The 27,139-nt window shown below is 47.8% G+C and overlaps 1 protein-coding gene across 1 annotated transcript in view; it reads left to right on the top strand.

Annotated features, from left to right (window-relative positions):
* The window catches only part of tdrd3 (tudor domain containing 3), a 60,204-nt gene extending 36,189 nt beyond the window's left edge, over positions 1–24,015 (top strand). The window contains 5 exon segments of the mRNA XM_090228746.1: positions 10,272–11,079; positions 12,419–12,944; positions 14,868–14,993; positions 15,757–15,892; positions 23,560–24,015. Of these exon segments, the coding sequence (XP_090084872.1) occupies positions 10,272–11,079; positions 12,419–12,944; positions 14,868–14,993; positions 15,757–15,867 (1,571 nt within the window). The 3' untranslated portion in view covers positions 15,868–15,892; positions 23,560–24,015.
* Positions 24,016–27,139: the final 3,124 nt, after the last annotated feature.

The following is a 27,139-nucleotide window of genomic DNA, read 5'->3' as shown; positions in this document are numbered from 1 at the left end:
CCCTCAGTCAGACAGTGGAGTCCTATCTCCCTCAGACAGACAGTGAAATCTCCCTCAGACAGACAGTGGAGTTCTATCTCCCTCAGTCAGACAGTGAAATCTCCCTCAGTCAGACAGTGGAGTCCTATCTCCCTCAGACAGACAGTGAAATCTCCCTCAGACAGACAGTGGAGTTCTATCTCCCTCAGTCAGACAGTGAAGTTCTATCTCCCTCAGTCAGACAGTGAAATCTCCCTCAGTCAGACAGTGAAATCTCCCTCAGTCATATCCCCTTGAAAGCACCTCTGCTTCGGTATGTTTGTTTGTCTGTTAAGTGTACAACGACAGCTTTTAAAATGCCCAAACCAAACGTTCTCTGGAGAGTCGAAGCGCCCGCTGAACGGGTACTTTAAAGGAAGGTCGCTTCTGAAGTGGGACTAACGTCCATCACGAGGCTTCCAGAACTGTCCATCAAATTAATCTGGAGCTGCCTGTGGGATAAACAATCGTACAGCCTGCCTGCCGCCTGAGCACAGACCAATCTTTACATCTGGTTAAATACCATGACTTGCCAATTCCATGTATTTTATTTAACCTTTTATTTAACCAGGTAGGCCAGTTGAGAACACCTTTATTTAACCAGGTAGGTTAGTTGAGAACACCTTTATTTAACCAGGTAGGCTAGTTGAGAACACCTTTATTTAACCAGGTAGGCTAGTAGAGAACACCTTTATTTAACCAGGTAGACTAGTTGAGAACACCTTTATTTAACCAGGTAGGCTAGTTGAGAACACCTTTATTTAACCAGGTAGGCTAGTTGAGAACACCTTTATTTAACCAGGTAGGCTAGTAGAGAACACCTTTATTTAACCAGGTAGGCTAGTTGAGAACACCTTTATTTAACCAGGTCGGCTAGTTGAGAACACCTTTATTTAACCAGGTAGGCCAGTTGAGAACACCTTTATTTAACCAGGTAGGCTAGTTGAGAACACCTTTATTTAACCAGGTAGGCCAGTTGAGAACACCTTTATTTAACCAGGTAGGCCTAGTTGAGAACACCTTTATTTAACCAGGTAGGCTAGTTGAGAACACCTTTATTTAACCAGGTAGGCTAGTTGAGAACACCTTTATTTAACCAGGTAGGCCAGTTGAGAACACCTTTATTTAACCAGGTAGGCTAGTTGAGAACACCTTTATTTAACCAGGTAGGCTAGTTGAGAACACCTTTATTTAACCAGGTAGGCCAGTTGAGAACACCTTTATTTAACCAGGTAGGCTAGTTGAGAACACCTTTATTTAACCAGGTAGGCTAGTTGAGAACACCTTTATTTAACCAGGTAGGCTAGTTGAGAACACCTTTATTTAACCAGGTAGGCTAGTTGAGAACACCTTTATTTAACCAGGTAGGCTAGTAGAGAACACCTTTATTTAACCAGGTGGGCTAGTTGAGAACACCTTTATTTAACCAGGTAGGCTAGTTGAGAACACCTTTATTTAACCAGGTAGGCTAGTTGAGAACACCTTTATTTAACCAGGTAGGCCTAGTTGAGAACACCTTTATTTAACCAGGTAGACTAGTTGAGAACACCTTTATTTAACCAGGTAGGCCTAGTTGAGAACACCTTTATTTAACCAGGTAGACTAGTTGAGAACACCTTTATTTAACCAGGTAGGCTAGTTGAGAACACCTTTATTTAACCAGGTAGGCCAGTTGAGAACACCTTTATTTAACCAGGTAGGCTAGTTGAGAACACCTTTATTTAACCAGGGAGGCCAGTTGAGAACAAGTTCTCATTTACAACTGCGACCCTGACCAAGATAAAGCAAAGCAGTGCGACAAAAACAACAACACAGAGTTACACATGGAGTAAACAAACATAAAAACAACAACACAGAGTTACATAAACAAACGTACAGTCAACAACACAATAGAAAACTCTGTTTATTCACTGTGTTCAAATGTAGTAAGGAGACATTTAGTAGACTGAAAATACATCTTCCTCTACGAATCGCCTCCTGACATTCAGTATTTTTGAAAACGGAGACAGGATTAGTTGCCGTACTTCCGAGAACACAAACACTCGCATCTTTTCATAGCGAGCTAGAGAGGTGGGAGGGGCACAGAGACAGACAGAACAGCTAGAGAGGTGGGAGGGGCACAGAGACAGACAGAACAGCTAGAGAGGTGGGAGGGGCGCAGAGACAGACAGAACAGCTAGAGAGGTGGGAGGGGCACAGAGACAGACAGAACAGCTAGAGAGGTGGGAGGGGCACAGAGACAGACAGAACAGCTAGAGAGGTGGGGAAGAGAGAGGGGAGGGGCACAGAGACAGACAGAACAGCTAGCGAGGTGGGGAAGAGAGAGGGGAGGTCACCAGACAGACAGACAGTCAGAACCGTGCACTAGGTCTATCTATCAGTATAGGCAGGTCAGTCACCAGACATAACTATCCATCAGTATAGACAGGTCAGTCACCAGACAGACAGTCAGAGCCGTGCACTAGGTCTATCTATCAGTATAGTCAGGTCAGTCACCAGACAGACAGAACCGTGCACTAGGTCTATCTATCAGTATAGGCAGGTCAGACACCAGACAGACAGAACCGTGCACTAGGTCTATCTATCAGTATAGGCAGGTCAGACACCAGACAGACAGAACCGGGCACTAGGTCTATCTATCAGTATAGACAGGTCAGACACCAGACAGTCAGAACCGTGCACTAGGTCTATCTATCAGTATAGACAGGTCAGACACCAGACAGACAGTCAGAACAGTGCACTAGGTCTATCTATCAGTATAGACAGGTCAGACACCAGACAGACAGTCAGAACAGGGCACTAGGTCTATCTATCAGTATAGACAGGTCAGACACCAGACAGACAGTCAGAACCGGGCACTAGGTCTATCTATCAGTATAGACAGGTCAGACACCAGACAGACAGTCAGAACCGGGCACTAGGTCTATCTATCAGTATAGACAGGTCAGACACCAGACAGACAGTCAGAACCGGGCACTAGGTCTATCTATCAGTATAGACAGGTCAGACACCAGACAGACAGTCAGAACCGGGCACTAGGTCTATCTATCAGTATAGACAGGTCAGACACCAGACAGACAGTCAGAACCGGGCACTAGGTCTATCTATCAGTATAGACAGGTCAGACACCAGACAGACAGTCAGAACCGGGCACTAGGTCTATCTATCAGTATAGACAGGTCAGACACCAGACAGACAGTCAGAACAGGGCACTAGGTCTATCTATCAGTATAGACAGGTCAGACACCAGACAGACAGTCAGAACCGGGCACTAGGTCTATCTATCAGTATAGACAGGTCAGACACCAGACAGACAGTCAGAACCGGGCACTAGGTCTATCTATCAGTATAGGCAGGTCAGACACCAGACAGACAGTCAGAACAGTGCACTAGGTCTATCTATCAGTATAGGCAGGTCAGACACCAGACAGACAGTCAGAACAGTGCACTAGGTCTATTTATCAGTATAGACAGGTCAGACACCAGACAGACAGTCAGAACAGGGCACTAGGTCTATCTATCAGTATAGACAGGTCAGACACCAGACAGACAGTCAGAACCGGGCACTAGGTCTATCTATCAGTATAGACAGGTCAGACACCAGACAGACAGTCAGAACCGGGCACTAGGTCTATCTATCAGTATAGACAGGTCAGACACCAGACAGACAGTCAGAACAGTGCACTAGGTCTATCTATCAGTATAGACAGGTCAGACACCAGACAGACAGTCAGAACAGGGCACTAGGTCTATCTATCAGTATAGACAGGTCAGACACCAGACAGACAGTCAGAACCGGGCACTAGGTCTATCTATCAGTATAGACAGGTCAGACACCAGACAGACAGTCAGAACCGGGCACTAGGTCTATCTATCAGTATAGACAGGTCAGACACCAGACAGACAGTCAGAACAGGGCACTAGGTCTATCTATCAGTATAGACAGGTCAGACACCAGACAGACAGTCAGAACAGGGCACTAGGTCTATCTATCAGTATAGACAGGTCAGACACCAGACAGTCAGAACAGGGCACTAGGTCTATCTATCAGTATAGGCAGGTCAGACACCAGACAGTCAGAACCGGGCACTAGGCCTATCTATCAGTATAGACAGGTCAGACACCAGACAGTCAGAACAGGGCACTAGGTCTATCTATCAGTATAGACAGGTCAGACACCAGACAGAACAGTGCACTAGGCCTATCTATCAGTATAGGCAGGTCAGACACCAGACAGACAGAACAGGGCACTAGGTCTATCTATCAGTATAGTCAGGTCAGACACCAGACAGTCAGAACAGTGCACTAGGTCTGTCTATCAGTATAGGCAGGTCAGACACCAGACAGAACAGGGCACTAGGTCTGTCTATCAGTATAGTCAGGTCAGACACCAGACAGAACAGGGCACTAGGTCTGTCTATCAGTATAGGCAGGTCAGACACCAGACAGACAGAACAGTGCACTAGGTCTGTCTATCAGTATAGGCAGGTCAGACACCAGACAGACAGAACAGTGCACTAGGTCTATCTATCAGTATAGACAGGTCAGACACCAGACAGACAGAACAGTGCACTAGGCCTATCTATCAGTATAGACAGGTCAGACACCAGACAGACAGAACAGTGCACTAGGCCTATCTATCAGTATAGGCAGGTCAGACACCAGACAGACAGAACAGGGCACTAGGTCTATCTATCAGTATAGACAGGTCAGACACCAGACAGACAGAACAGTGCACTAGGTCTATCTATCAGTATAGACAGGTCAGACACCAGACAGACAGAACAGTGCACTAGGTCTGTCTATCAGTATAGGCAGGTCAGACACCAGACAGTCAGAACAGGGCACTAGGCCTGTCTATCAGTATAGACAGGTCAGACACCAGACAGACAGAACAGGGCACTAGGTCTGTCTATCAGTATAGACAGGTCAGACACCAGACAGAACAGTGCACTAGGCCTATCTATCAGTATAGGCAGGTTAGCCACCAGACAGACAGAACAGTGCACTAGGTCTATCTATCAGTATAGGCAGGTCAGACACCAGACAGACAGAACAGGGCACTAGGCCTGTCTATCAGTATAGACAGGTCAGACACCAGACAGACAGACAGAACAGGGCACTAGGTCTGTCTATCAGTATAGACAGGTCAGACACCAGACAGAACAGTGCACTAGGCCTATCTATCAGTATAGGCAGGTTAGCCACCAGACAGACAGAACCGTGCACTAGGTCTGTCTATCAGTATAGTCAGGTCAGACACCAGACAGAACAGTGCACTAGGCCTATCTATCAGTATAGACAGGTCAGACACCAGACAGACAGAACAGTGCACTAGGCCTGTCTATCAGTATAGGCAGGTCAGACACCAGACAGACAGAACAGTGCACTAGGTCTGTCTATCAGTATAGTCAGGTCAGACACCAGACAGAACAGTGCACTAGGCCTATCTATCAGTATAGACAGGTCAGACACCAGACAGACAGAACAGTGCACTAGGCCTGTCTATCAGTATAGGCAGGTCAGACACCAGACAGACAGAACAGTGCACTAGGCCTATCTATCAGTATAGGCAGGTCAGACACCAGACAGACAGAACCGGGCACTAGGCCTATCTATCAGTATAGACAGGTCAGACACCAGACAGACAGAACCGGGCACTAGGCCTATCTATCAGTATAGACAGGTCAGACACCAGACAGACAGAACAGTGCACTAGGCCTGTCTATCAGTATAGGCAGGTCAGACACCAGACAGACAGAACAGTGCACTAGGCCTGTCTATCAGTATAGTCAGGTCAGACACCAGACAGACAGAACAGTGCACTAGGCCTGTCTATCAGTATAGGCAGGTCAGACACCAGACAGACAGAACAGTGCACTAGGCCTGTCTATCAGTATAGTCAGGTCAGACACCAGACAGACAGAACAGTGCACTAGGCCTATCTATCAGTATAGGCAGGTCAGACACCAGACAGACAGAACAGTGCACTAGGTCTATCTATCAGTATAGTCAGGTCAGACACCAGACAGACAGAACAGTGCACTAGGCCTGTCTATCAGTATAGTCAGGTCAGACACCAGACAGACAGAACAGTGCACTAGGTCTATCTATCAGTATAGTCAGGTCAGACACCAGACAGACAGAACAGGGCACTAGGTCTATCTATCAGTATAGACAGGTCAGTCACCAGACAGACAGTCAGAACAGGGCACTAGGTCTATCTATCAGTATAGACAGGTCAGACACCAGACAGAACAGTGCACTAGGCCTGTCTATCAGTATAGTCAGGTCAGACACCAGACAGACAGAACAGTGCACTAGGTCTATCTATCAGTATAGTCAGGTCAGACACCAGACAGTCAGAACAGGGCACTAGGTCTGTCTATCAGTATAGTCAGGTCAGACACCAGACAGAACAGTGCACTAGGCCTATCTATCAGTATAGACAGGTCAGACACCAGACAGACAGAACAGTGCACTAGGCCTGTCTATCAGTATAGGCAGGTCAGACACCAGACAGACAGAACAGTGCACTAGGTCTATCTATCAGTATAGGCAGGTCAGACACCAGACAGTCAGAACAGTGCACTAGGCCTATCTATCAGTATAGGCAGGTCAGACACCAGACAGACAGAACAGTGCACTAGGTCTGTCTATCAGTATAGTCAGGTCAGACACCAGACAGACAGAACAGTGCACTAGGCCTGTCTATCAGTATAGTCAGGTCAGACACCAGACAGACAGAACAGTGCACTAGGTCTATCTATCAGTATAGGCAGGTCAGACACCAGACAGACAGAACAGTGCACTAGGCCTGTCTATCAGTATAGTCAGGTCAGTCACCAGACAGACAGAACAGGGCACTAGGCCTGTCTATCAGTATAGGCAGGTCAGTCACCAGACAGACAGTCAGAACAGTGCACTAGGTCTGTCTATCAGTATAGTCAGGTCAGACACCAGACAGACAGAACAGTGCACTAGGCCTGTCTATCAGTATAGTCAGGTCAGACACCAGACAGACAGAACAGTGCACTAGGCCTGTCTATCAGTATAGTCAGGTCAGACACCAGACAGACAGAACAGTGCACTAGGTCTGTCTATCAGTATAGTCAGGTCAGACACCAGACAGACAGAACAGTGCACTAGGCCTGTCTATCAGTATAGTCAGGTCAGACACCAGACAGACAGAACAGGGCACTAGGTCTATCTATCAGTATAGTCAGGTCAGACAGAACAGGGCACTAGGTCTATCTATCAGTATAGGCAGGTCAGACAGAACAGGGCACTAGGTCTATCTATCAGTATAGGCAGGTCAGACAGAACAGAACACTAGGTCTATCTATCAGTATAGACAGGTCAGACACCAGACAGTCAGAACAGAACACTAGGTCTGTCTATCAGTATAGACAGGTCAGACACCAGACAGTCAGAACAGAACACTAGGTCTATCTATCAGTATAGGCAGGTCAGACACCAGACAGAACAGGGCACTAGGTCTATCTATCAGTATAGACAGGTCAGACACCAGACAGACAGAACAGAACACTAGGTCTATCTATCAGTATAGGCAGGTCAGACACCAGACAGAACAGGGCACTAGGTCTGTCTATCAGTATAGTCAGGTCAGACACCAGACAGACAGAACAGAACACTAGGTCTATCTATCAGTATAGGCAGGTCAGACACCAGACAGAACAGGGCACCAGGTCTATCTATCAGTATAGGCAGGTCAGACACCAGACAGACAGAACAGAACACTAGGTCTATCTATCAGTATAGGCAGGTCAGACACCAGACAGAACAGGGCACCAGGTCTATCTATCAGTATAGGCAGGTCAGACACCAGACAGACAGAACAGAACACTAGGTCTATCTATCAGTATAGGCAGGTCAGACACCAGACAGAACAGTGCACTAGGCCTGTCTATCAGTATAGTCAGGTCAGACACCAGACAGACAGAACAGTGCACTAGGTCTATCTATCAGTATAGTCAGGTCAGACACCAGACAGACAGACAGAACACTAGGTCTATCTATCAGTATAGTCAGGTCAGTCACCAGACAGACAGAACAGTGCACTAGGCCTGTCTATCAGTATAGTCAGGTCAGACACCAGACAGACAGAACAGTGCACTAGGTCTATCTATCAGTACAGGCAGGTCAGACACCAGACAGACAGAACAGTGCACTAGGTCTATCTATCAGTATAGTCAGGTCAGACACCAGACAGACAGAACAGTGCACTAGGTCTATCTATCAGTATAGGCAGGTCAGACACCAGACAGTCAGAACAGTGCACTAGGTCTATCTATCAGTATAGTCAGGTCAGACACCAGACAGACAGAACAGTGCACTAGGTCTGTCTATCAGTATAGACAGGTCAGACACCAGACACCAGACAGACAGAACAGTGCACTAGGTCTATCTATCAGTTTAGTCAGGTCAGACACCAGACAGACAGAACAGTGCACTAGGTCTATCTATCAGTATAGTCAGGTCAGACACCAGACAGACAGAACAGTGCACTAGGTCTATCTATCAGTATAGGCAGGTCAGACACCAGACAGACAGAACACTGCACTAGGTCTATCTATCAGTATAGTCAGGTCAGACACCAGACAGACAGAACAGTGCACTAGGTCTATCTATCAGTATAGTCAGGTCAGACACCAGACAGACAGACAGAACAGTGCACTAGGTCTATCTATCAGTATAGTCAGGTCAGACACCAGACAGACAGACAGAACAGTGCACTAGGTCTATATATCAGTATAGTCAGGTCAGACACCAGACAGACAGAACAATGCACTAGGTCTATCTATCAGTATAGGCAGGTCAGACACCAGACAGACAGAACAATGCACTAGGCCTATCTATCAGTATAGGCAGGTCAGACACCAGACAGACAGAACAGAACACTAGGTCTATCTATCAGTATAGGCAGGTCAGACACCAGACAGACAGAACAATGCACTAGGCCTATCTATCAGTATAGTCAGGTCAGACACCAGACAGACAGAACAATGCACTAGGTCTATCTATCAGTATAGGCAGGTCAGACACCAGACAGACAGAACAATGCACTAGGCCTATCTATCAGTATAGTCAGGTCAGACACCAGACAGACAGAACAATGCACTAGGTCTATCTATCAGTATAGGCAGGTCAGACACCAGACAGACAGAACAATGCACTAGGTCTATCTATCAGTATAGGCAGGTCAGACACCAGACAGAACAGGGCACTAGGTCTATCTATCAGTATAGACAGGTAAGACACCAGACAGTCAGAACAGGGCACTAGGTCTATCTATCAGTATAGGCAGGTCAGACACCAGACAGAACAGGGCACCAGGTCTATCTATCAGTATAGGCAGGTCAGACACCAGACAGACAGAACAGAACACTAGGTCTATCTATCAGTATAGGCAGGTCAGACACCAGACAGAACAGGGCACTAGGTCTATCTATCAGTATAGACAGGTCAGACACCAGACAGTCAGAACAGGGCACTAGGTCTATCTATCAGTATAGGCAGGTCAGACACCAGACAGAACAGGGCACCAGGTCTATCTATCAGTATAGGCAGGTCAGACACCAGACAGACAGAACAGAACACTAGGTCTATCTATCAGTATAGACAGGTCAGACACCAGACAGACAGAACAGGGCACCAGGTCTATCTATCAGTATAGGCAGGTCAGACACCAGACAGAACAGGGCACCAGGTCTATCTATCAGTATAGGCAGGTCAGACACCAGACAGACAGAACAGAACACTAGGTCTATCTATCAGTATAGACAGGTCAGACACCAGACAGACAGAACAGGGCACTAGGCCTGTCTATCAGTATAGGCAGGTCAGACACCAGACAGACAGAACAGGGCACCAGGTCTATCTATCAGTATAGGCAGGTCAGACACCAGACAGACAGAACAGGGCACTAGGCCTGTCTATCAGTATAGGCAGGTCAGACACCAGACAGACAGAACAGGGCACTAGGTCTATCTATCAGTATAGGCAGGTCAGACACCAGACAGTCAGAACAGAACACTAGGTCTATCTATCAGTATAGTCAGGTCTATCTATCAGTAGGTCTGTCTATCGGCAAACAAAAACTACTTTTGCGTATCCAATTTGGTTGAAATGTTTTAATGTTTAAACATTCACACCTGTGTGTGTGTGTGTGTGTGTGTGTGTGTGTGTGTGTGTGTGTGTGTGTGTGTGTTCTCTCTGGGTTTCTCCTCCAGAGCCAAAGAGCCAGTCCTCCCAGAGGCATCACGAGGGTAAGATGACGTTCCCTCCTAACAGCCAGTCCCAGGACAGGTACCCCCAACGCAGCGACAGCCGCAACGACAGGTCAGACGGGAGGAACGACTGGTCCAGGAACGACAGATCACGGAAGGAGAGAAACGAGAGGAACGACAGATCAGACTTCAGGAACGACAGGAACGACAGACCACCTCGTTTCCAGAGGGATAGTGACAAGGATTTCCCTAAACCTGGGCACGACCCCTCCATCGCCACATCCACCCCAGCCCCTTCCCCAGCTCCAGCAGGGAGCCGGCAAGGCCAGGAGAGAGCCCAGGACAGAGGCCAGGAAAGGGGCCAGACACAGGAGAAGGCCCCTCCTGGATGTGGAGGAGGGTCAGAGAGGTGGAGAGAGGCCCAGCATGAGAGACAAACAGCCAGGGAGGCCAGAGGACAGACATCAGTTTTCTGCCCTGCTGCTACTTACCCTGCCCCCGGCCAGCGGAACAGAGAACCCAGAGATGGAACCCAGGGGGATTCTTCTGGTTCTAGAACCTTCCAACAGGGAATCAGAGTAGGTTCTAGTTCTGGTTCCGGAGGGTTCCAGAACCAAAGTCGGAGAGAGCAGCACTCGGTACCTGATCTGTCGTTTAATAAGAGAGGAGGAGGAGGAGGAGGAGGGATGAAGCAGGACAACGGACCTGCACCAGCTGCCTCTAAACCAGGCCAGCACCAGACAGAGTCCAGTTCTAACTGTGTATCAGAACCTAAAGGGGTCCAGAGGTCTGACAGCGGAACAGACAACAGGTATGGATACTGTATTAGACTTGATTGGGAACGTCGTCTCATCAAATCAAATCACATTTTTATTGATCACATACACATGGTTAGCAGATGCTATTGGTCACATACACATGGTTAGCAGATGTTATTGATCCATACACATGGTTAGCAGATGTTATTGATCACATGGTTAGCAGATGTTATTGATCACATACACATGGTTAGCAGATGTTATTGATCACATACACATGGTTAGCAGATGTTATTGATCACATGGTTAGCAGATGTTATTGATCACATACACACGGTTAGCAGATGTTATTGGTCACATACACACGGTTAGCAGATGTTATTGATCACATGGTTAGCAGATGTTATTGATCACATACACACGGTTAGCAGATGTTATTGGTCACATACACATGGTTAGCAGATGTTATTGATCACATGGTTAGCAGATGTTATTGATCACATACACACGGTTAGCAGATGCTATTGGTCACATACACATGGTTAGCAGATGTTATTGATCACATGGTTAGCAGATGTTATTGATCACATACACACGGTTAGCAGATGCTATTGGTCACATACACATGGTTAGCATATGTTATTGGTCACATACACATGGTTAGCAGATGTTATTGATCACAGGGTTAGCAGATGTTATTGATCACATACACATGGTTAGCAGATGTTATTGATCACATACACACGGTTAGCAGATGTTATTGATCACATGGTTAGCAGATGTTATTGATCACACGGTTAGCAGATGTTATTGATCACATGGTTAGCAGATGTTATTGGTTACATACACACGGTTAGCAGATGTTATTGATCACATGGTTAGCAGATGTTATTGATCACAAGGTTAGCAGATGTTATTGATCACATGGTTAGCAGATGTTATTGGTCACATGGTTAGCAGATGCTTGTGCTTCTAGTTCCGACAATGCAGTAATAACCAACAAGTAATCTAGCTAACAATTCCACAACAACTACCTTGTAGACACAAGTGTAAAGGGATAAAGAATATGTACATAAAGATATATGAATGAGTGATGGTACAGAGCGGCATAGGCAAGATACAGTAGATGGTATCGAGTACAGTATGTACATATGAGATGAGTAATGTAGGGTATGTAAACATTATATTAAGTGGCATTGTTTGTATGGATACTTGATTAGACTTGATTATGAATGTCGTCTCATTGTCAATGTCATCCGTGTTTATGAATACAACGTGCGAGAGTTGACTGTTTTCTAATGTGTGTGCAGTGCTTCTCATTCTCGGGACACGGCGATGCCAATGAAGAAAGGTGCATTCTGGGATGTGCATTAACGTTGTGTTGTATTGTAGAGCTGAGCCCAACAGCAGACGGAGAGGAGGAGGGGGGAAGTCCCACAGGGAAAGGCCCAATTCTGACAACTTTGACCGTTACCGGGACAACGGACCGTCTAACTCTTCAACGTCGTGGGCGGGGCAAGAGAAGGACTGTAGCGCCGGGACGCAGGACTGGGGCGTGTCCCGTGGCGAGTCTCGTCCAGTGAAAGGCCAAGTGGGCAGCGGCCCAGGCACGGGGCCACACCTCCAAAACGGTGACTCGTCAACGGAACACCGGACAGGGCCAATCAAACAACAGAACTACTCCTCTGGTCCCGCCCCCAGGGAGAGGGAGGAGCCACACAACAGGAACAGCACTAACCCCGCCCATAACAACTCCAACACCGCCCCTAAGAAGAGAACGGGGCAGGTCAAAGGGCAGAGGTCAGACCAGAGGTCAGACCAGGGGCAGGTTGGGACCATGGAGCCTGCAGTGGCTCAAGGCCTGGGGAACTTGAAACCAGGAGACCAGGTTCTAGCGCTTTACTGGGAAGACAACAAGGTACAACTATATTAACACTGGAGTTATGGTTAGGTAGATGGGAGTCATGGTTAGATAGATGGGAGTCATAGTTAGATAGATGGGAGTCATGGTTAGGTAGATGGGAGTCATGGTTAGATAGATGGGAGTCATAGTTAGATAGATGGGAGTCATGGTTAGATAGATGGGAGTCATGGTTAGATGGGAGTCATGGTTAGATAGATGGGAGTCATGGTTAGATAGATGAGAGTCATGGTTAGATAGATGGGAGTCATAGTTAGATAGATGTGAGTCATGGCTAGATAGATGGGAGTCATGGCTAGATAGATGGGAGTCATGGCTAGATAGATGGGAGTCATAGTTAGATAGATGGGAGTCATGGTTAGATTGATGGGAGTCATAGTTAGATAGATGGAAGGACAATCAACTATATTAACACTGGAGTCATGGTTAGATAGATGGGAGTCATGGTTAGATGGTTAGATAGATGGGAGTCATGGTTAGATAGATGGGAGTCATGGTTAGATAGATGGGAGTCATGGTTAGATAGATGAGAGTCATGGTTAGATAGATGGGAGTCATAGTTAGATAGATGTGAGTCATGGCTAGATAGATGGGAGTCATGACTAGATAGATGTGAGTCATGGCTAGATAGATGGGAGTCATGGCTAGATAGATGGGAGTCATGGCTAGATAGATGGGAGTCATGGCTAGATAGATGGGAGTCATAGTTAGATAGATGGGAGGACAATCAACTATATTAACACTGGAGTCATGGTTAGATAGATGGGAGTCATGGTTAGATAGATGGGAGTCATGGTTAGATAGATGGGAGTCATAGTTAGATAGATGGGAGTCATGGCTGTGTGTAATGACACCTCTGTGTGTAGTTCTATAGGTCCAGGATAGATGCTGTGTGTAATGACACCTCTGTGTGTAGTTCTACAGGTCCAGGATAGATGCTGTGTGTAATGACACCTCTGTGTGTAGTTCTACAGGTCCAGGATAGATGCTGTGTGTAATGACACCTCTGTGTGTAGTTCTCACAGGTCCAGGATAGATGCTGTGTGTAATGACACCTCTGTGTGTAGTTCTACAGGTCCAGGATAGATGCTGTGTGTAATGACACCTCTGTGTGTAGTTCTACAGGTCCAGGATAGATGCTGTGTATAATGACACCTCTGTGTGTAGTTCTACAGGTCCAGGGTAGATGCTGTGTGTAATGACACCTCTGTGTGTAGTTCTACAGGTCCAGGATAGATGCTGTGTATAATGACACCTCTGTGTGTAGTTCTACAGGTCCAGGATAGATGCTGTGTGTAATGACACCTCTGTGTGTAGTTCTACAGGTCCAGGATAGATGTTGTGTGTAATGACACCTCTGTGTGTAGTTCTACAGGTCCAGGATAGATGCTGTGTGTAATGACACCTCTGTGTGTAGTTCTCACAGGTCCAGGATAGATGCTGTGTATAATGACACCTCTGTGTGTAGTTCTACAGGTCCAGGATGGATGCTGTGTGTAATGACACCTCTGTGTGTAGTTCTACAGGTCCAGGATAGATGCTGTGTATAATGACACCTCTGTGTGTAGTTCTACAGGTCCAGGATAGATGCTGTGTATAATGACACCTCTGTGTGTAGTTCTACAGGTCCAGGATAGATGCTGTGTATAATGACACCTCTGTGTGTAGTTCTACAGGTCCAGGATAGATGCTGTGTGTAATGACACCTCTGTGTGTAGTTCTACAGGTCCAGGATAGATGTTGTGTGTAATGACACCTCTGTGTGTAGTTCTCACAGGTTCAGGATAGATGCTGTGTGTAATGACACCTCTGTGTGTAGTTCTACAGGTCCAGGATAGATGTTGTGTGTAATGACACCTCTGTGTGTAGTTCTCACAGGTTCAGGATAGATGCTGTGTGTAATGACACCTCTGTGTGTAGTTCTACAGGTCCAGGATAGATGCTGTTCATCCCTCTGGTCTCACGGCCGTCGTGGTCTTCACTGAGTATGGAAACTGTGAGGAGGTCCTTCTACACAACATCAGACCGGTCAGCACGGACTTCTGGGTAAGTATCTATGGGACTACAGTTGCTCTGTCTCGACTCACCTTTCCACGTTCCCTCATGTCCTCTCTCCTCTCCAGCTTCTCAAACCGTATTGGAGCAGAATGTCCAAGGCCCCCACCCCTAGTCCGTCGTCTCTGATGGGTTTTAGAGAAAGAGGAGAGGAAAAGAGGATGTGAGGAAACGAGGAAAGACTCATTGAGAATGAGCCTTCGTTCTACCTAATAGAAAGGCCTTGGTTGCGTCTAAGATGGCGCCTCATATTCAGGTGTGAATACACAGACTGATACAACGTGGGTTTAGCCTTCAGGAAGGTCAGCTGCTCTAATATCATCTCATAAACCAGCCCAGTGTATTCTCAGTGTCTTTAGTCCAGAGGGCAGATCTAGGATCAGGTCCTGCCTGTCAGAACGGCAGAGGAAGGGAGGGAGGGAGGGAGGGAGGGAGGGAAGGAGCTAGGGAGGGAGGGAGGAAGGAAGAGGGAGGGAGGGTGGCAGGGTAGCCTAGTGGTTAGAGCGTTGGACTAGTAACCGGAAGGTTGCAAGTTCAAAACCCCCAGCTGACAAGGTACAACTCTGTCGTTCTGCCCCTGAACAGGCAGTTAACCCAATGTTCCTAGACCGTCATTGTAAATAAGAATTTGTTCTTAACTGACTTGCCTCGTTAAATAAAGATAAAAATAAAAAAAATAAATAAGAATAGAATCGTATTCAGTATGATTGAATAAATAAACAAACTGATGGTAGGTCTGTATGTGTGGTGGCAGAAGGAAGAGGAGGGGCTAGAGTACCGTCGCGGGGGAGACGGGCAGCCTAGGACCACCACGAGGACGCGGCCCACGGTCCAGTATTACCAGCCGCCCAGGGCCAGGGACTGACTGACCACATCATGACTGAGTTACGGTACAGACACAACACCTGGACACTACATGACTGAGTTACGGTACAGACAGGTTACACCTGGACACTACATGACTGAGTTACTGTACAGACACAACACCTGGACACTACATGACTGAGTTACGGTACAGACAGGTTACACCTGGACACTACATGACTGAGTTACGGTACAGACAGGTTACACCTGGACACTACATGACTGAGTTACGGTACAGACACAACACCTGGACACTACATGACTGAGTTACGGTACAGACAGGTTACACCTGGACACTACATGACTGAGTTACTGTACAGACACAACACCTGGACACTACATGACTGAGTTACGGTACAGACACAACACCTGGACACTACATGACTGAGTTACGGTACAGACAGGTTACACCTGGACACTACATGACTGAGTTACGGTACAGACACAACACCTGGACACTACATGACTGAGTTACGGTACAGACAGGTTACACCTGGACACTACATGACTGAGTTACTGTACAGACACAACACCTGGACACTACATGACTGAGTTACGGTACAGACACAACACCTGGACACTACATGACTGAGTTACGGTACAGACACAACACCTGGACACTACATGACTGAGTTACGGTACAGACACAACACCTGGACACTACATGACTGAGTTACTGTACAGACACAACACCTGGACACTACATGACTGAGTTACGGTACAGACAGGTTACACCTGGACTCTACATGACTGAGTTACGGTACAGACAGGTTACACCTGGACACTACATGACTGAGTTACGGTACAGACACAACACCTGGACACTACATGACTGAGTTACGGTACAGACAGGTTACACCTGGACACTACATGACTGAGTTACGGTACAGACACAACACCTGGACACTACATGACTGAGTTATGGTACAGACACAACACCTGGACACTACATGACTGAGATACGGTACAGACACAACACCTGGACACTACATGACTGAGTTACGGTACAGACACAACACCTGGACACTACATGACTGAGATACGGTACAGACACAACACCTGGACACTACATGACTGAGTTACTGTACAGACAGGTTACACCTGGACACTACATGACTGAGATACGGTACAGACACAACACCTGGACACTACATGACTGAGATACGGTACAGACAGGTTACACCTGGACACTACATGACTGAGTTACGGTACAGACAGGTTACACCTGGACACTACATGACTGAGTTACGGTACAGACACAACACCTGGACACTACATGACTGAGTTACGGTACAGACACAACACCTGGACACTACATGACTGAGTTACGGTACAGACACAACACCTGGACACTACATGACTGAGTTACGGTACAGACACAACACCTGGACACTACATGACTGAGATACGGTACAGACACAACACCTGGACACTACATGACTGAGTTACGGTACAGACACAACACCTGGACACTACATGACTGAGTTACGGTACAGACAGGTTACACCTGGACACTACATGACTGAGTTACGGTACAGACAGGTTACACCTGGACACTACATGACTGAGTTACTGTACAGACAGGTTACACCTGGACACTACATGACTGAGTTATGGTACAGACAGGTTACACCTGGACACTACATGACTGAGTTACGGTACAGACACAACACCTGGACACTACATGACTGAGTTACGGTACAGACAGGTTACACCTGGACACTACATGACTGAGTTACGGTACAGACAGGTTACACCTGGACACTACATGACTGAGTTACGGTACAGACAGGTTACACCTGGACACTACATGACTGAGATACGGTACAGACACAACACCTGGACACTACATGACTGAGTTACGGTACAGACACAACACCTGGACACTACATGACTGAGTTACGGTACAGACACAACACCTGGACACTACATGACTGAGTTACAATACAGACAGGTTACACCTGGACACTACATGACTGAGTTACGGTACAGACAGGTTACACCTGGACACTACATGACTGAGTTACGGTACAGACACAACACCTGGACACTACATGACTGAGTTACGGTACAGACACAACACCTGGACACTACATGACTGAGTTACTGTACAGACACAACACCTGGACACTACATGACTGAGTTACGGTACAGACACAACACCTGGACACTACATGACTGAGTTACGGTACAGACACAACACCTGGACACTACATGACTGAGTTACGGTACAGACACAACACCTGGACACTACATGACTGAGATACGGTACAGACACAACACCTGGACACTACATGACTGAGTTACGGTACAGACACAACACCTGGACACTACATGACTGAGTTACGGTACAGACAGGTTACACCTGGACACTACATGACTGAGTTACGGTACAGACACAACACCTGGACACTACATGACTGAGATACGGTACAGACACAACACCTGGACACTACATGACTGAGTTACGGTACAGACACAACACCTGGACACTACATGACTGAGTTACGGTACAGACAGGTTACACCTGGACACTACATGACTGAGTTACGGTACAGACACAACACCTGGACACTACATGACTGAGTTACGGTACAGACAGGTTACACCTGGACACTACATGACTGAGATACGGTACAGACACAACACCTGGACACTACATGACTGAGTTACGGTACAGACACAACACCTGGACACTACATGACTGAGATACGGTACAGACACAACACCTGGACACTACATGACTGAGTTACGGTACAGACACAACACCTGGACACTACATGACTGAGTTACGGTACAGACACAACACCTGGACACTACATGACTGAGTTACGGTACAGACACAACACCTGGACACTACATGACTGAGTTACGGTACAGACACAACACCTGGACACTACATGACTGAGTTACGGTACAGACACAACACCTGGACACTACATGACTGAGATACGGTACAGACACAACACCTGGACACTACATGACTGAGTTACGGTACAGACACAACACCTGGACACTACATGACTGAGTTACGGTACAGACAGGTTACACCTGGACACTACATTACTGAGTTACAGTACAGACACAACACCTGGACACTACATGACTGAGTTACGGTACAGACACAACACCTGGACACTACATGACTGAGTTACGGTACAGACAGGTTACACCTGGACACTACATGACTGAGTTACGGTACAGACACAACACCTGGACACTACATGACTGAGATACGGTACAGACACAACACCTGGACACTACATGACTGAGTTACGGTACAGACAGGTTACACCTGGACACTACATGACTGAGTTACTGTACAGACACAACACCTGGACACTACATGACTGAGTTACAGTACAGACAGGTTACACCTGGACACTACATGACTGAGTTACGGTACAGACACAACACCTGGACACTACATGACTGAGTTACGGTACAGACAGGTTACACCTGGACACTACATGACTGAGTTACGGTACAGACAGGTTACACCTGGACACTACATGACTGAGATACGGTACAGACACAACACCTGGACACTACATGACTGAGTTACGGTACAGACACAACACCTGGACACTACATGACTGAGATACGGTACAGACACAACACCTGGACACTACATGACTGAGTTACGGTACAGACACAACACCTGGACACTACATGACTGAGTTACGGTACAGACACAACACCTGGACACTACATGACTGAGTTACGGTACAGACACAACACCTGGACACTACATGACTGAGTTACGGTACAGACACAACACCTGGACACTACATGACTGAGTTACGGTACAGACACAACACCTGGACACTACATGACTGAGATACGGTACAGACACAACACCTGGACACTACATGACTGAGTTACGGTACAGACACAACACCTGGACACTACATGACTGAGATACGGTACAGACACAACACCTGGACACTACATGACTGAGTTACGGTACAGACACAACACCTGGACACTACATGACTGAGATACGGTACAGACAGGTTACACCTGGACACTACATGACTGAGTTACAGTACAGACACAACACCTGGACACTACATGACTGAGTTACGGTACAGACACAACACCTGGACACTACATGACTGAGTTACGGTACAGACAGGTTACACCTGGACACTACATGACTGAGTTACGGTACAGACACAACACCTGGACACTACATGACTGAGTTACGGTACAGACACAACACCTGGACACTACATGACTGAGTTACGGTACAGACAGGTTACACCTGGACACTACATGACTGAGTTACGGTACAGACACAACACCTGGACACTACATGACTGAGTTACGGTACAGACAGGTTACACCTGGACACTACATGACTGAGTTACGGTACAGACAGGTTACACCTGGACACTACATGACTGAGTTACGGTACAGACACAACACCTGGACACTACATGACTGAGTTACGGTACAGACAGGTTACACCTGGACACTACATGACTGAGTTATGGTACAGACACAACACCTGGACACTACATGACTGAGTTACGGTACAGACAGGTTACACCTGGACACTACATGACTGAGTTACGGTACAGACACAACACCTGGACACTACATGACTGAGTTACGGTACAGACAGGTTACACCTGGACACTACATGACTGAGTTATGGTACAGACACAACACCTGGACACTACATGACTGAGTTACGGTACAGACACAACACCTGGACACTACATGACTGAGTTACGGTACAGACACAACACCTGGACACTACATGACTGAGTTACGGTACAGACACAACACCTGGACACTACATGACTGAGTTACGGTACAGACAGGTTACACCTGGACACTACATGACTGAGTTACGGTACAGACACAACACCTGGACACTACATGACTGAGTTACGGTACAGACAGGTTACACCTGGACACTACATGACTGAGTTACAGTACAGACAGGTTACACCTGGACACTACATGACTGAGTTACGGTACAGACACAACACCTGGACACTACATGACTGAGTTACGGTACAGACACAACACCTGGACACTACATGACTGAGTTACGGTACAGACACAACACCTGGACACTACATGACTGAGTTACGGTACAGACAGGTTACACCTGGACACTACATGACTGAGTTACGGTACAGACAGGTTACACCTGGACACTACATGACTGAGTTACGGTACAGACACAACACCTGGACACTACATGACTGAGTTACGGTACAGACACAACACCTGGACACTACATGACTGAGTTACAGTACAGACAGGTTACACCTGGACACTACATGACTGAGTTATGGTACAGACACAACACCTGGACACTACATGACTGAGTTATGGTACAGACAGGTTACACCTGGACACTACATGACTGAGTTACGGTACAGACAGGTTACACCTGGACACTACATGACTGAGTTACGGTACAGACAGGTTACACCTGGACACTACATGACTGAGTTACGGTACAGACACAACAGGGGGACACAACTGTCCCCCTTGGCCAGGTAAACACTATAGCAGTTTAGTCCCAAATGGCCCTCTGTTCCCTTGATTGTGCGCTACTTTTGACCAGATTGCTATGGGTTAGTCCTACGGGTCCTGGTCTATGGGTTAGTCCTACGGGTCCTGGTCTATGGGTTAGTCCTACGGTTCCTGGTCTATGGGTTAGTCCTACGGGTCCTGGTCTATGGGTTAGTCCTACGGGCCCTGGTCTATGGGTTAGTCCTACGGGTCCTGGTCTATGGGTTAGTCCTACGGGCCCTGGTCTATGGGTTAGTCCTACGGGTCCTGGTCTATGGGTTAGTCCTACGGGTCCTGGTCTATGGGTTAGTCCTACGGGCCCTGGTCTATGGGTTAGTCCTACGGGTCCTGGTCTATGGGTTAGTCCTACGGGTCCTGGTCTATGGGTTAGTCCTACGGGTCCTGGTCTATGGGTTAGTCCTACGGGTCCTGGTCTATGGGTTAGTCCTACGGGTCCTGGTCTATGGGTTAGTCCTACGGGTCCTGGTCTATGGGTTAGTCCTACGGGTCCTGGTCTATGGGTTAGTCCTACGGGTCCTGGTCTATGGGTTAGTCCTACGGGCCCTGGTCTATGGGTTAGTCCTACGGGTCCTGGTCTATGGGTTAGTCCTACGGGTCCTGGTCTATGGGTTAGTCCTACGGGTCCTGGTCTATGGGTTAGTCCTACGGGTCCTGGTCTATGGGTTAGTCCTACGGGTCCTGGTCTATGGGTTAGTCCTACGGGTCCTGGTCTATGGGTTAGTCCTACGGGTCCTGGTCTATGGGTTAGTCCTACGGGTCCTGGCCTATGGGTTAGTCCTACGGGTCCTGGCCTATGGGTTAGTCCTACGGGTCCTGGCCTATGGGTTAGTCCTACGGGTCCTGGTCTATGGGTTAGTCCTACGGGCCCTGGTCTATGGGTTAGTCCTACGGGTCCTGGCCTATGGGTTAGTCCTACGGGTCCTGGCCTATGGGTTAGTCCTACGGGTCCTGGTCTATGGGTTAGTCCTACGGGTCCTGGTCTACGGGCCGTGGTCTATGGGTTAGTCCTACGGGTCCTGATCTATGGGTTAGTCCTACGGGCCCTGGTCTATGGGTTAGTCCTACGGGCCCTGGTCTATGGGTTAGTCCTACGGGTCCTGGTCTATGGGTTAGTCCTACGGATCCTGGTCTATGGGTTAGTCCTACGGGCCCTGGTCTATGGGTCAGTCCCACGGGTCCTTGTCTATGGGTTAGTCCTACGGGCCCTGGTCTATGGGTTAGTCCTACGGGCCCTGGCCTATGGGTTAGTCCTACGGGCCCTGGTCTAAAGTAGTGTACTGTATTGGAAATGTAGTGCTATTTTGGACGCATGTCCCGTTCTGAGAACCACCCCGCTGACCGTTCACACTAGACCCTCCCTCCCTCCCTCCCTCCCTCCCTCCCTCCCTCCCTCCACACAGTTAGTCAGTAGCTAGCCTGAGGGCCTTATCGTCAAGTAAACAGCCCCCAGAGAGCAGACAGCAGCCGTTACCGCGGTTACCAGCGCTACGTCACGATAATATGATAGGTAAGGTTTGTGTGTTTTATTGACAGAAAGATTGTTTTACTCCCCAAGGCTGGATTGATCTTGGTTCAAAGCAGTGTGAACTGAACACGGGGTTGATGAGGTGATCTGATGAACTGAACACGGGGTTGATGAGGTGATCTGATGAACTGAACACAGGGTTGATGTTGGTTTGATGAGGGGGTTTGATGAACTGAACACGGGGTTGATGAGGTGATCTGATGAACTGAACACAGGGTTGATGTTGGTTTGATGAGGGGGTTTGATGAACTGAACACAGGGTTGATGAGGTGATCTGATGAACTGAACACAGGGTTGATGAGGTGATCTGATGAACTGAACACAGGGTGGATGGGGGTTTGATGAGGTGAACACAGGGTTGATGTTGGTTTGATGAGGTGATCTGATGAACTGAACACAGGGTTGATGAGGTGATCTGATGAACTGAACACAGGGTTGATGAGGTGATCTGATGAACTGAACACAGGGTTGATGGTAGTTTGATGAACTGAACACAGGGTTGATGGTGGTTTGATGAGGTGATCTGATGAACTGAACACAGGGTTGATGGTAGTTTGATGAGGTGGTCTGATGAACTGACAGTCTGTCTGTTTCTTTTCCCCCCCTCAGACGGAATCTACAAAGGATCCCAGAGGTCGACGCATCTGACCTCAAAAAAACCACATCTTTCTTCTCTCGGGGGTTGCAAAATTCCCGCGACTTTCCCAGGATTTTTCCCAGAAATCCCTGTTTTGGAGGATTCCACGTCCTTATTGTTCCCTCCTGATTCCACAGAATCGTTCAACTGTGGATTTCTGAAAAACAGACTTTTGGGAAAGTTAGTGGGATTTTTTTGCAGGCCTTCTCTCCTCTTCACCAAATACACGATGACTGACTCTTCCTCTGTGTTCACTTTGTGTCTCCATATCAAGAAGTGTGAAACATTCAGGAATTGGAATTGTTGCTCAAAAGGAGGCTGACAACGAGGACTCTAGCTAACAGACTTTGTGAAGCGCACAGCCGCTGTACACGGGGAAGATTTGTAAAATAGTTTATTATTAGACAAATAAAAATACTGCTCCTGTATTTCTCTGGTTTTTATTTGTCTGATTTGAAATCTGTTGTCCAATGAACTGTCTCATGTTGCACCCTTATTGTCTCAGTCCGTGTGTTCCTGTCTGACAGCTCAGTCCATGTGTTCCTGTCTGACAGCTCAGTCCATGTGTTCCTGTCTGACAGCTCAGTCCATGTGTTCCTGTCTGACAGCTCAGTCCATGTGTTCCTGTCTGACAGCTCAGTCTGTTACTACAGTCCATGTGTTCCTGTCTGACAGCTCAGTCTGTTACTACAGTCCATGTGTTCCTGTCTGACAGCTCAGTCTGTTACTACAGTCCATGTGTTCCTGTCTGACAGCTCAGTCTGTTACTCCAGTCCATGTGTTCCTGTCTGACAGCTCAGTCTGTTACTACAGTCCGTGTGTTCCTGTCTGACAGCTCAGTCTGTTACTCCAGTCCATGTGTTCCTGTCTGACAGCTCAGTCTGTTACTCCAGTCCATGTGTTCCTGTCTGACAGCTCAGTCTGTTACTACAGTCCGTGTGTTCCTGTCTGACAGCTCAGTCTGTTACTACAGTCCGTGTGTTCCTGTCTGACAGCTCAGTCTGTTACTACAGTCCATGTGTTCCTCTCAGCTCAAGCTCATTTGTTGCGTTCAGCGAAGCGGCTCAGAAGAGGAGGTTAATGTTTGTTTCCGTCTGTCTGTCTGTCTGTCTATCTGCCCATCCATCCTGCTAGATAGGTTTCCATATTACTGCCCATCTATTATTAATCTATGCTCTCTGATGGAGCTGCATTGAGCTGGGGAATATAGAATAACAGGTGACCTCTCAAACCTTAACCTTGTCTGTCCAGTGGACCTCTCAAACCCTAACCTCCTCTGTCCAGTGGACCTCTCAAACCCTAACCTCCTCTGACCAGTGGACCTCTCTAACCCTAACCTCCTCTGACCAGTGGACCTCTCAAACCCTTACCTCCTCTGTCCAGGTGGATCTGGTGGGTGACCTCTCAAACCCTAACCTCGTCTGTCCAATGGATCTGGTGGGTGACCTCTCGAACCCTAACCTCCTCTGTACAGTGGATCTCTCAAACCCTAACCTCCTCTGACCAGTGGACCTCTCAAACCCTAACCTCCTCTGTCCAGTGGACCTCTCAAACCTTCACCTCCTCTGTCCAGTGGACCTCTCAAACCCTAACCTCCTCTGACCAGTGGACCTCTCAAACCCTAACCTCCTCTGTCCAGTGGACCTCTCAAACCCTAACCTCCTCTGTCCAGTGGACCTCTCAAACCTTCACCTCCTCTGTCCAGTGGACCTCTCAAACCCTAACCTCCTCTGACCAGTGGACCTCTCAAACCTTCACCTCCTCTGTCCAGTGGACCTCTCAAACCCTAACCTCCTCTGACCAGTGGACCTCTCTAACCCTAACCTCGTCTGTCCAGTGGACCTGTCAAACCCTAACCTCCTCTGTCCAGTGGACCTCTCTAACCCTAACCTCCTCTGACCAGTGGACCTCTCTAACCCTAACCTCCTCTGTCCAGTGGACCTCTCAAACCCTAACCTCCTCTGTCCAGGTGGATCTGGTGGGTGACCTCTCAAACCCTAACCTCGTCTGTCCAATGGATCTGGTGGGTGACCTGTCAAACCCTAACCTCCTCTGTCCAGTGGACCTCTCAAACCTTCACCTCCTCTGTCCAGTGGACCCTGGTGGGGCAAACTTGAAATGAGAGTGGAGGTGAGGAGATTGGGATACAGCCATTGAAACAAATGGCACCCTATTCTTATGGACTCTGGTCAACGGTGTACTTTACAAGGAATACGGTAACATCTTATGGACTCTGGTCGAAGGTGTACTTTACAAGGAATACGGTAACATTTGAGACGCACAAAATCTGTAAAACGCAGGAGGAGTCGTGTTCATAGCCCTGTGTCCAATCATGGCCGAAGAGCTGTGGTGTCCAATCATGGCCGAAGAGCTGTGGTGTCCAATCATGGTCAAAGAGCTGTGGTGTCCAATCATGGTCAAAGAGCTGTGGTCTCCAGTCATGGTTGAAGAGCTGCGGTGTCCAATCATGACTGAAGAGCTGTGGTGTCCAATCATGACTGAAGAGCTGCGGTGTCCAATCATGACTAAAGAGCTGTGGTGTCCAATCATGGTCAAAGAGCTGTGGTGTCCAATCATGGTTGAAGAGCTGCGGTGTCCAATCATGACTGAAGAGCTGCGGTGTCCAATCATGACTAAAGAGCTGCGGTGTCCAATCATGGTTGAAGAGCTGCGGTGTCCAATCATGACTGAAGAGCTGCGGTGTCCAATCATGACTAAAGAGCTGCGGTGTCCAATCATGGTCAAAGAGCTGCGGTGTCCAATCATGGTTGAAGAGCTGCGGTGTCCAATCATGACTGAAGAGCTGCGGTGTCCAATCATGACTAAAGAGCTGCGGTGTCCAATCATGGTTGAAGAGCTGCGGTGTCCAATCATGGTTGAAGAGCTGCGGTGTCCAATCATGACTAAAGAGCTGCGGTGTCCAATCATGGTCAAAGAGCTGCGGTGTCCAATCATGACTGAAGAGCTGCGGTGTCCAATCATGACTAAAGAGCTGCGGTGTCCAATCATGGTCAAAGAGCTGCGGTGTCCAATCATGACTGAAGAGCTGCGGTGTCCAATCATGACTAAAGAGCTGTGGTGTCCAATCATGGTTGAAGAGCTGTGGTGTCCAATCATGACTGAAGAGCTGTGGTGTCCAATCATGGTTGAAGAGCTGCGGTGTCCAATCATGACTGAAGAGCTGCGGTGTCCAATCATGGCTGAAGAGCTGCGGTGTCCAATCATGGTCAAAGAGCTGTGGTGTCCAATCATGGTCAAAGAGCTGCGGTGTCCAATCATGGTCAAAGAGCTGCGGTGTCCAATCATGACTGAAGAGCTGCGGTGTCCAATCATGACTGAAGAGCTGCGGTGACCAATCATGGTTGAAGAGCTGCAGTGTCCAATCATGGTTGAAGAGCTGCGGTGACCAATCATGGTTGAAGAGCTGCGGTGTCCAATCATGGTTGAAGAGCTGCGGTGTCCAATCATGGTCGAAGAGCTGCGGTGTCCAATCATGGTCGAAGAGCTGCGGTGTCCAATCATGGTCAAAGAGCTGCAGTGTCCAATCATGGT

This window comes from Oncorhynchus mykiss, unplaced genomic scaffold, assembly GCF_057628025.1.
Source record: "Oncorhynchus mykiss isolate SJ-2025 unplaced genomic scaffold, ASM5762802v1 scaffold98, whole genome shotgun sequence".
NCBI lineage: Eukaryota > Metazoa > Chordata > Actinopteri > Salmoniformes > Salmonidae > Oncorhynchus > Oncorhynchus mykiss.
This window is presented reverse-complemented; position numbering and strand designations above follow the sequence as displayed.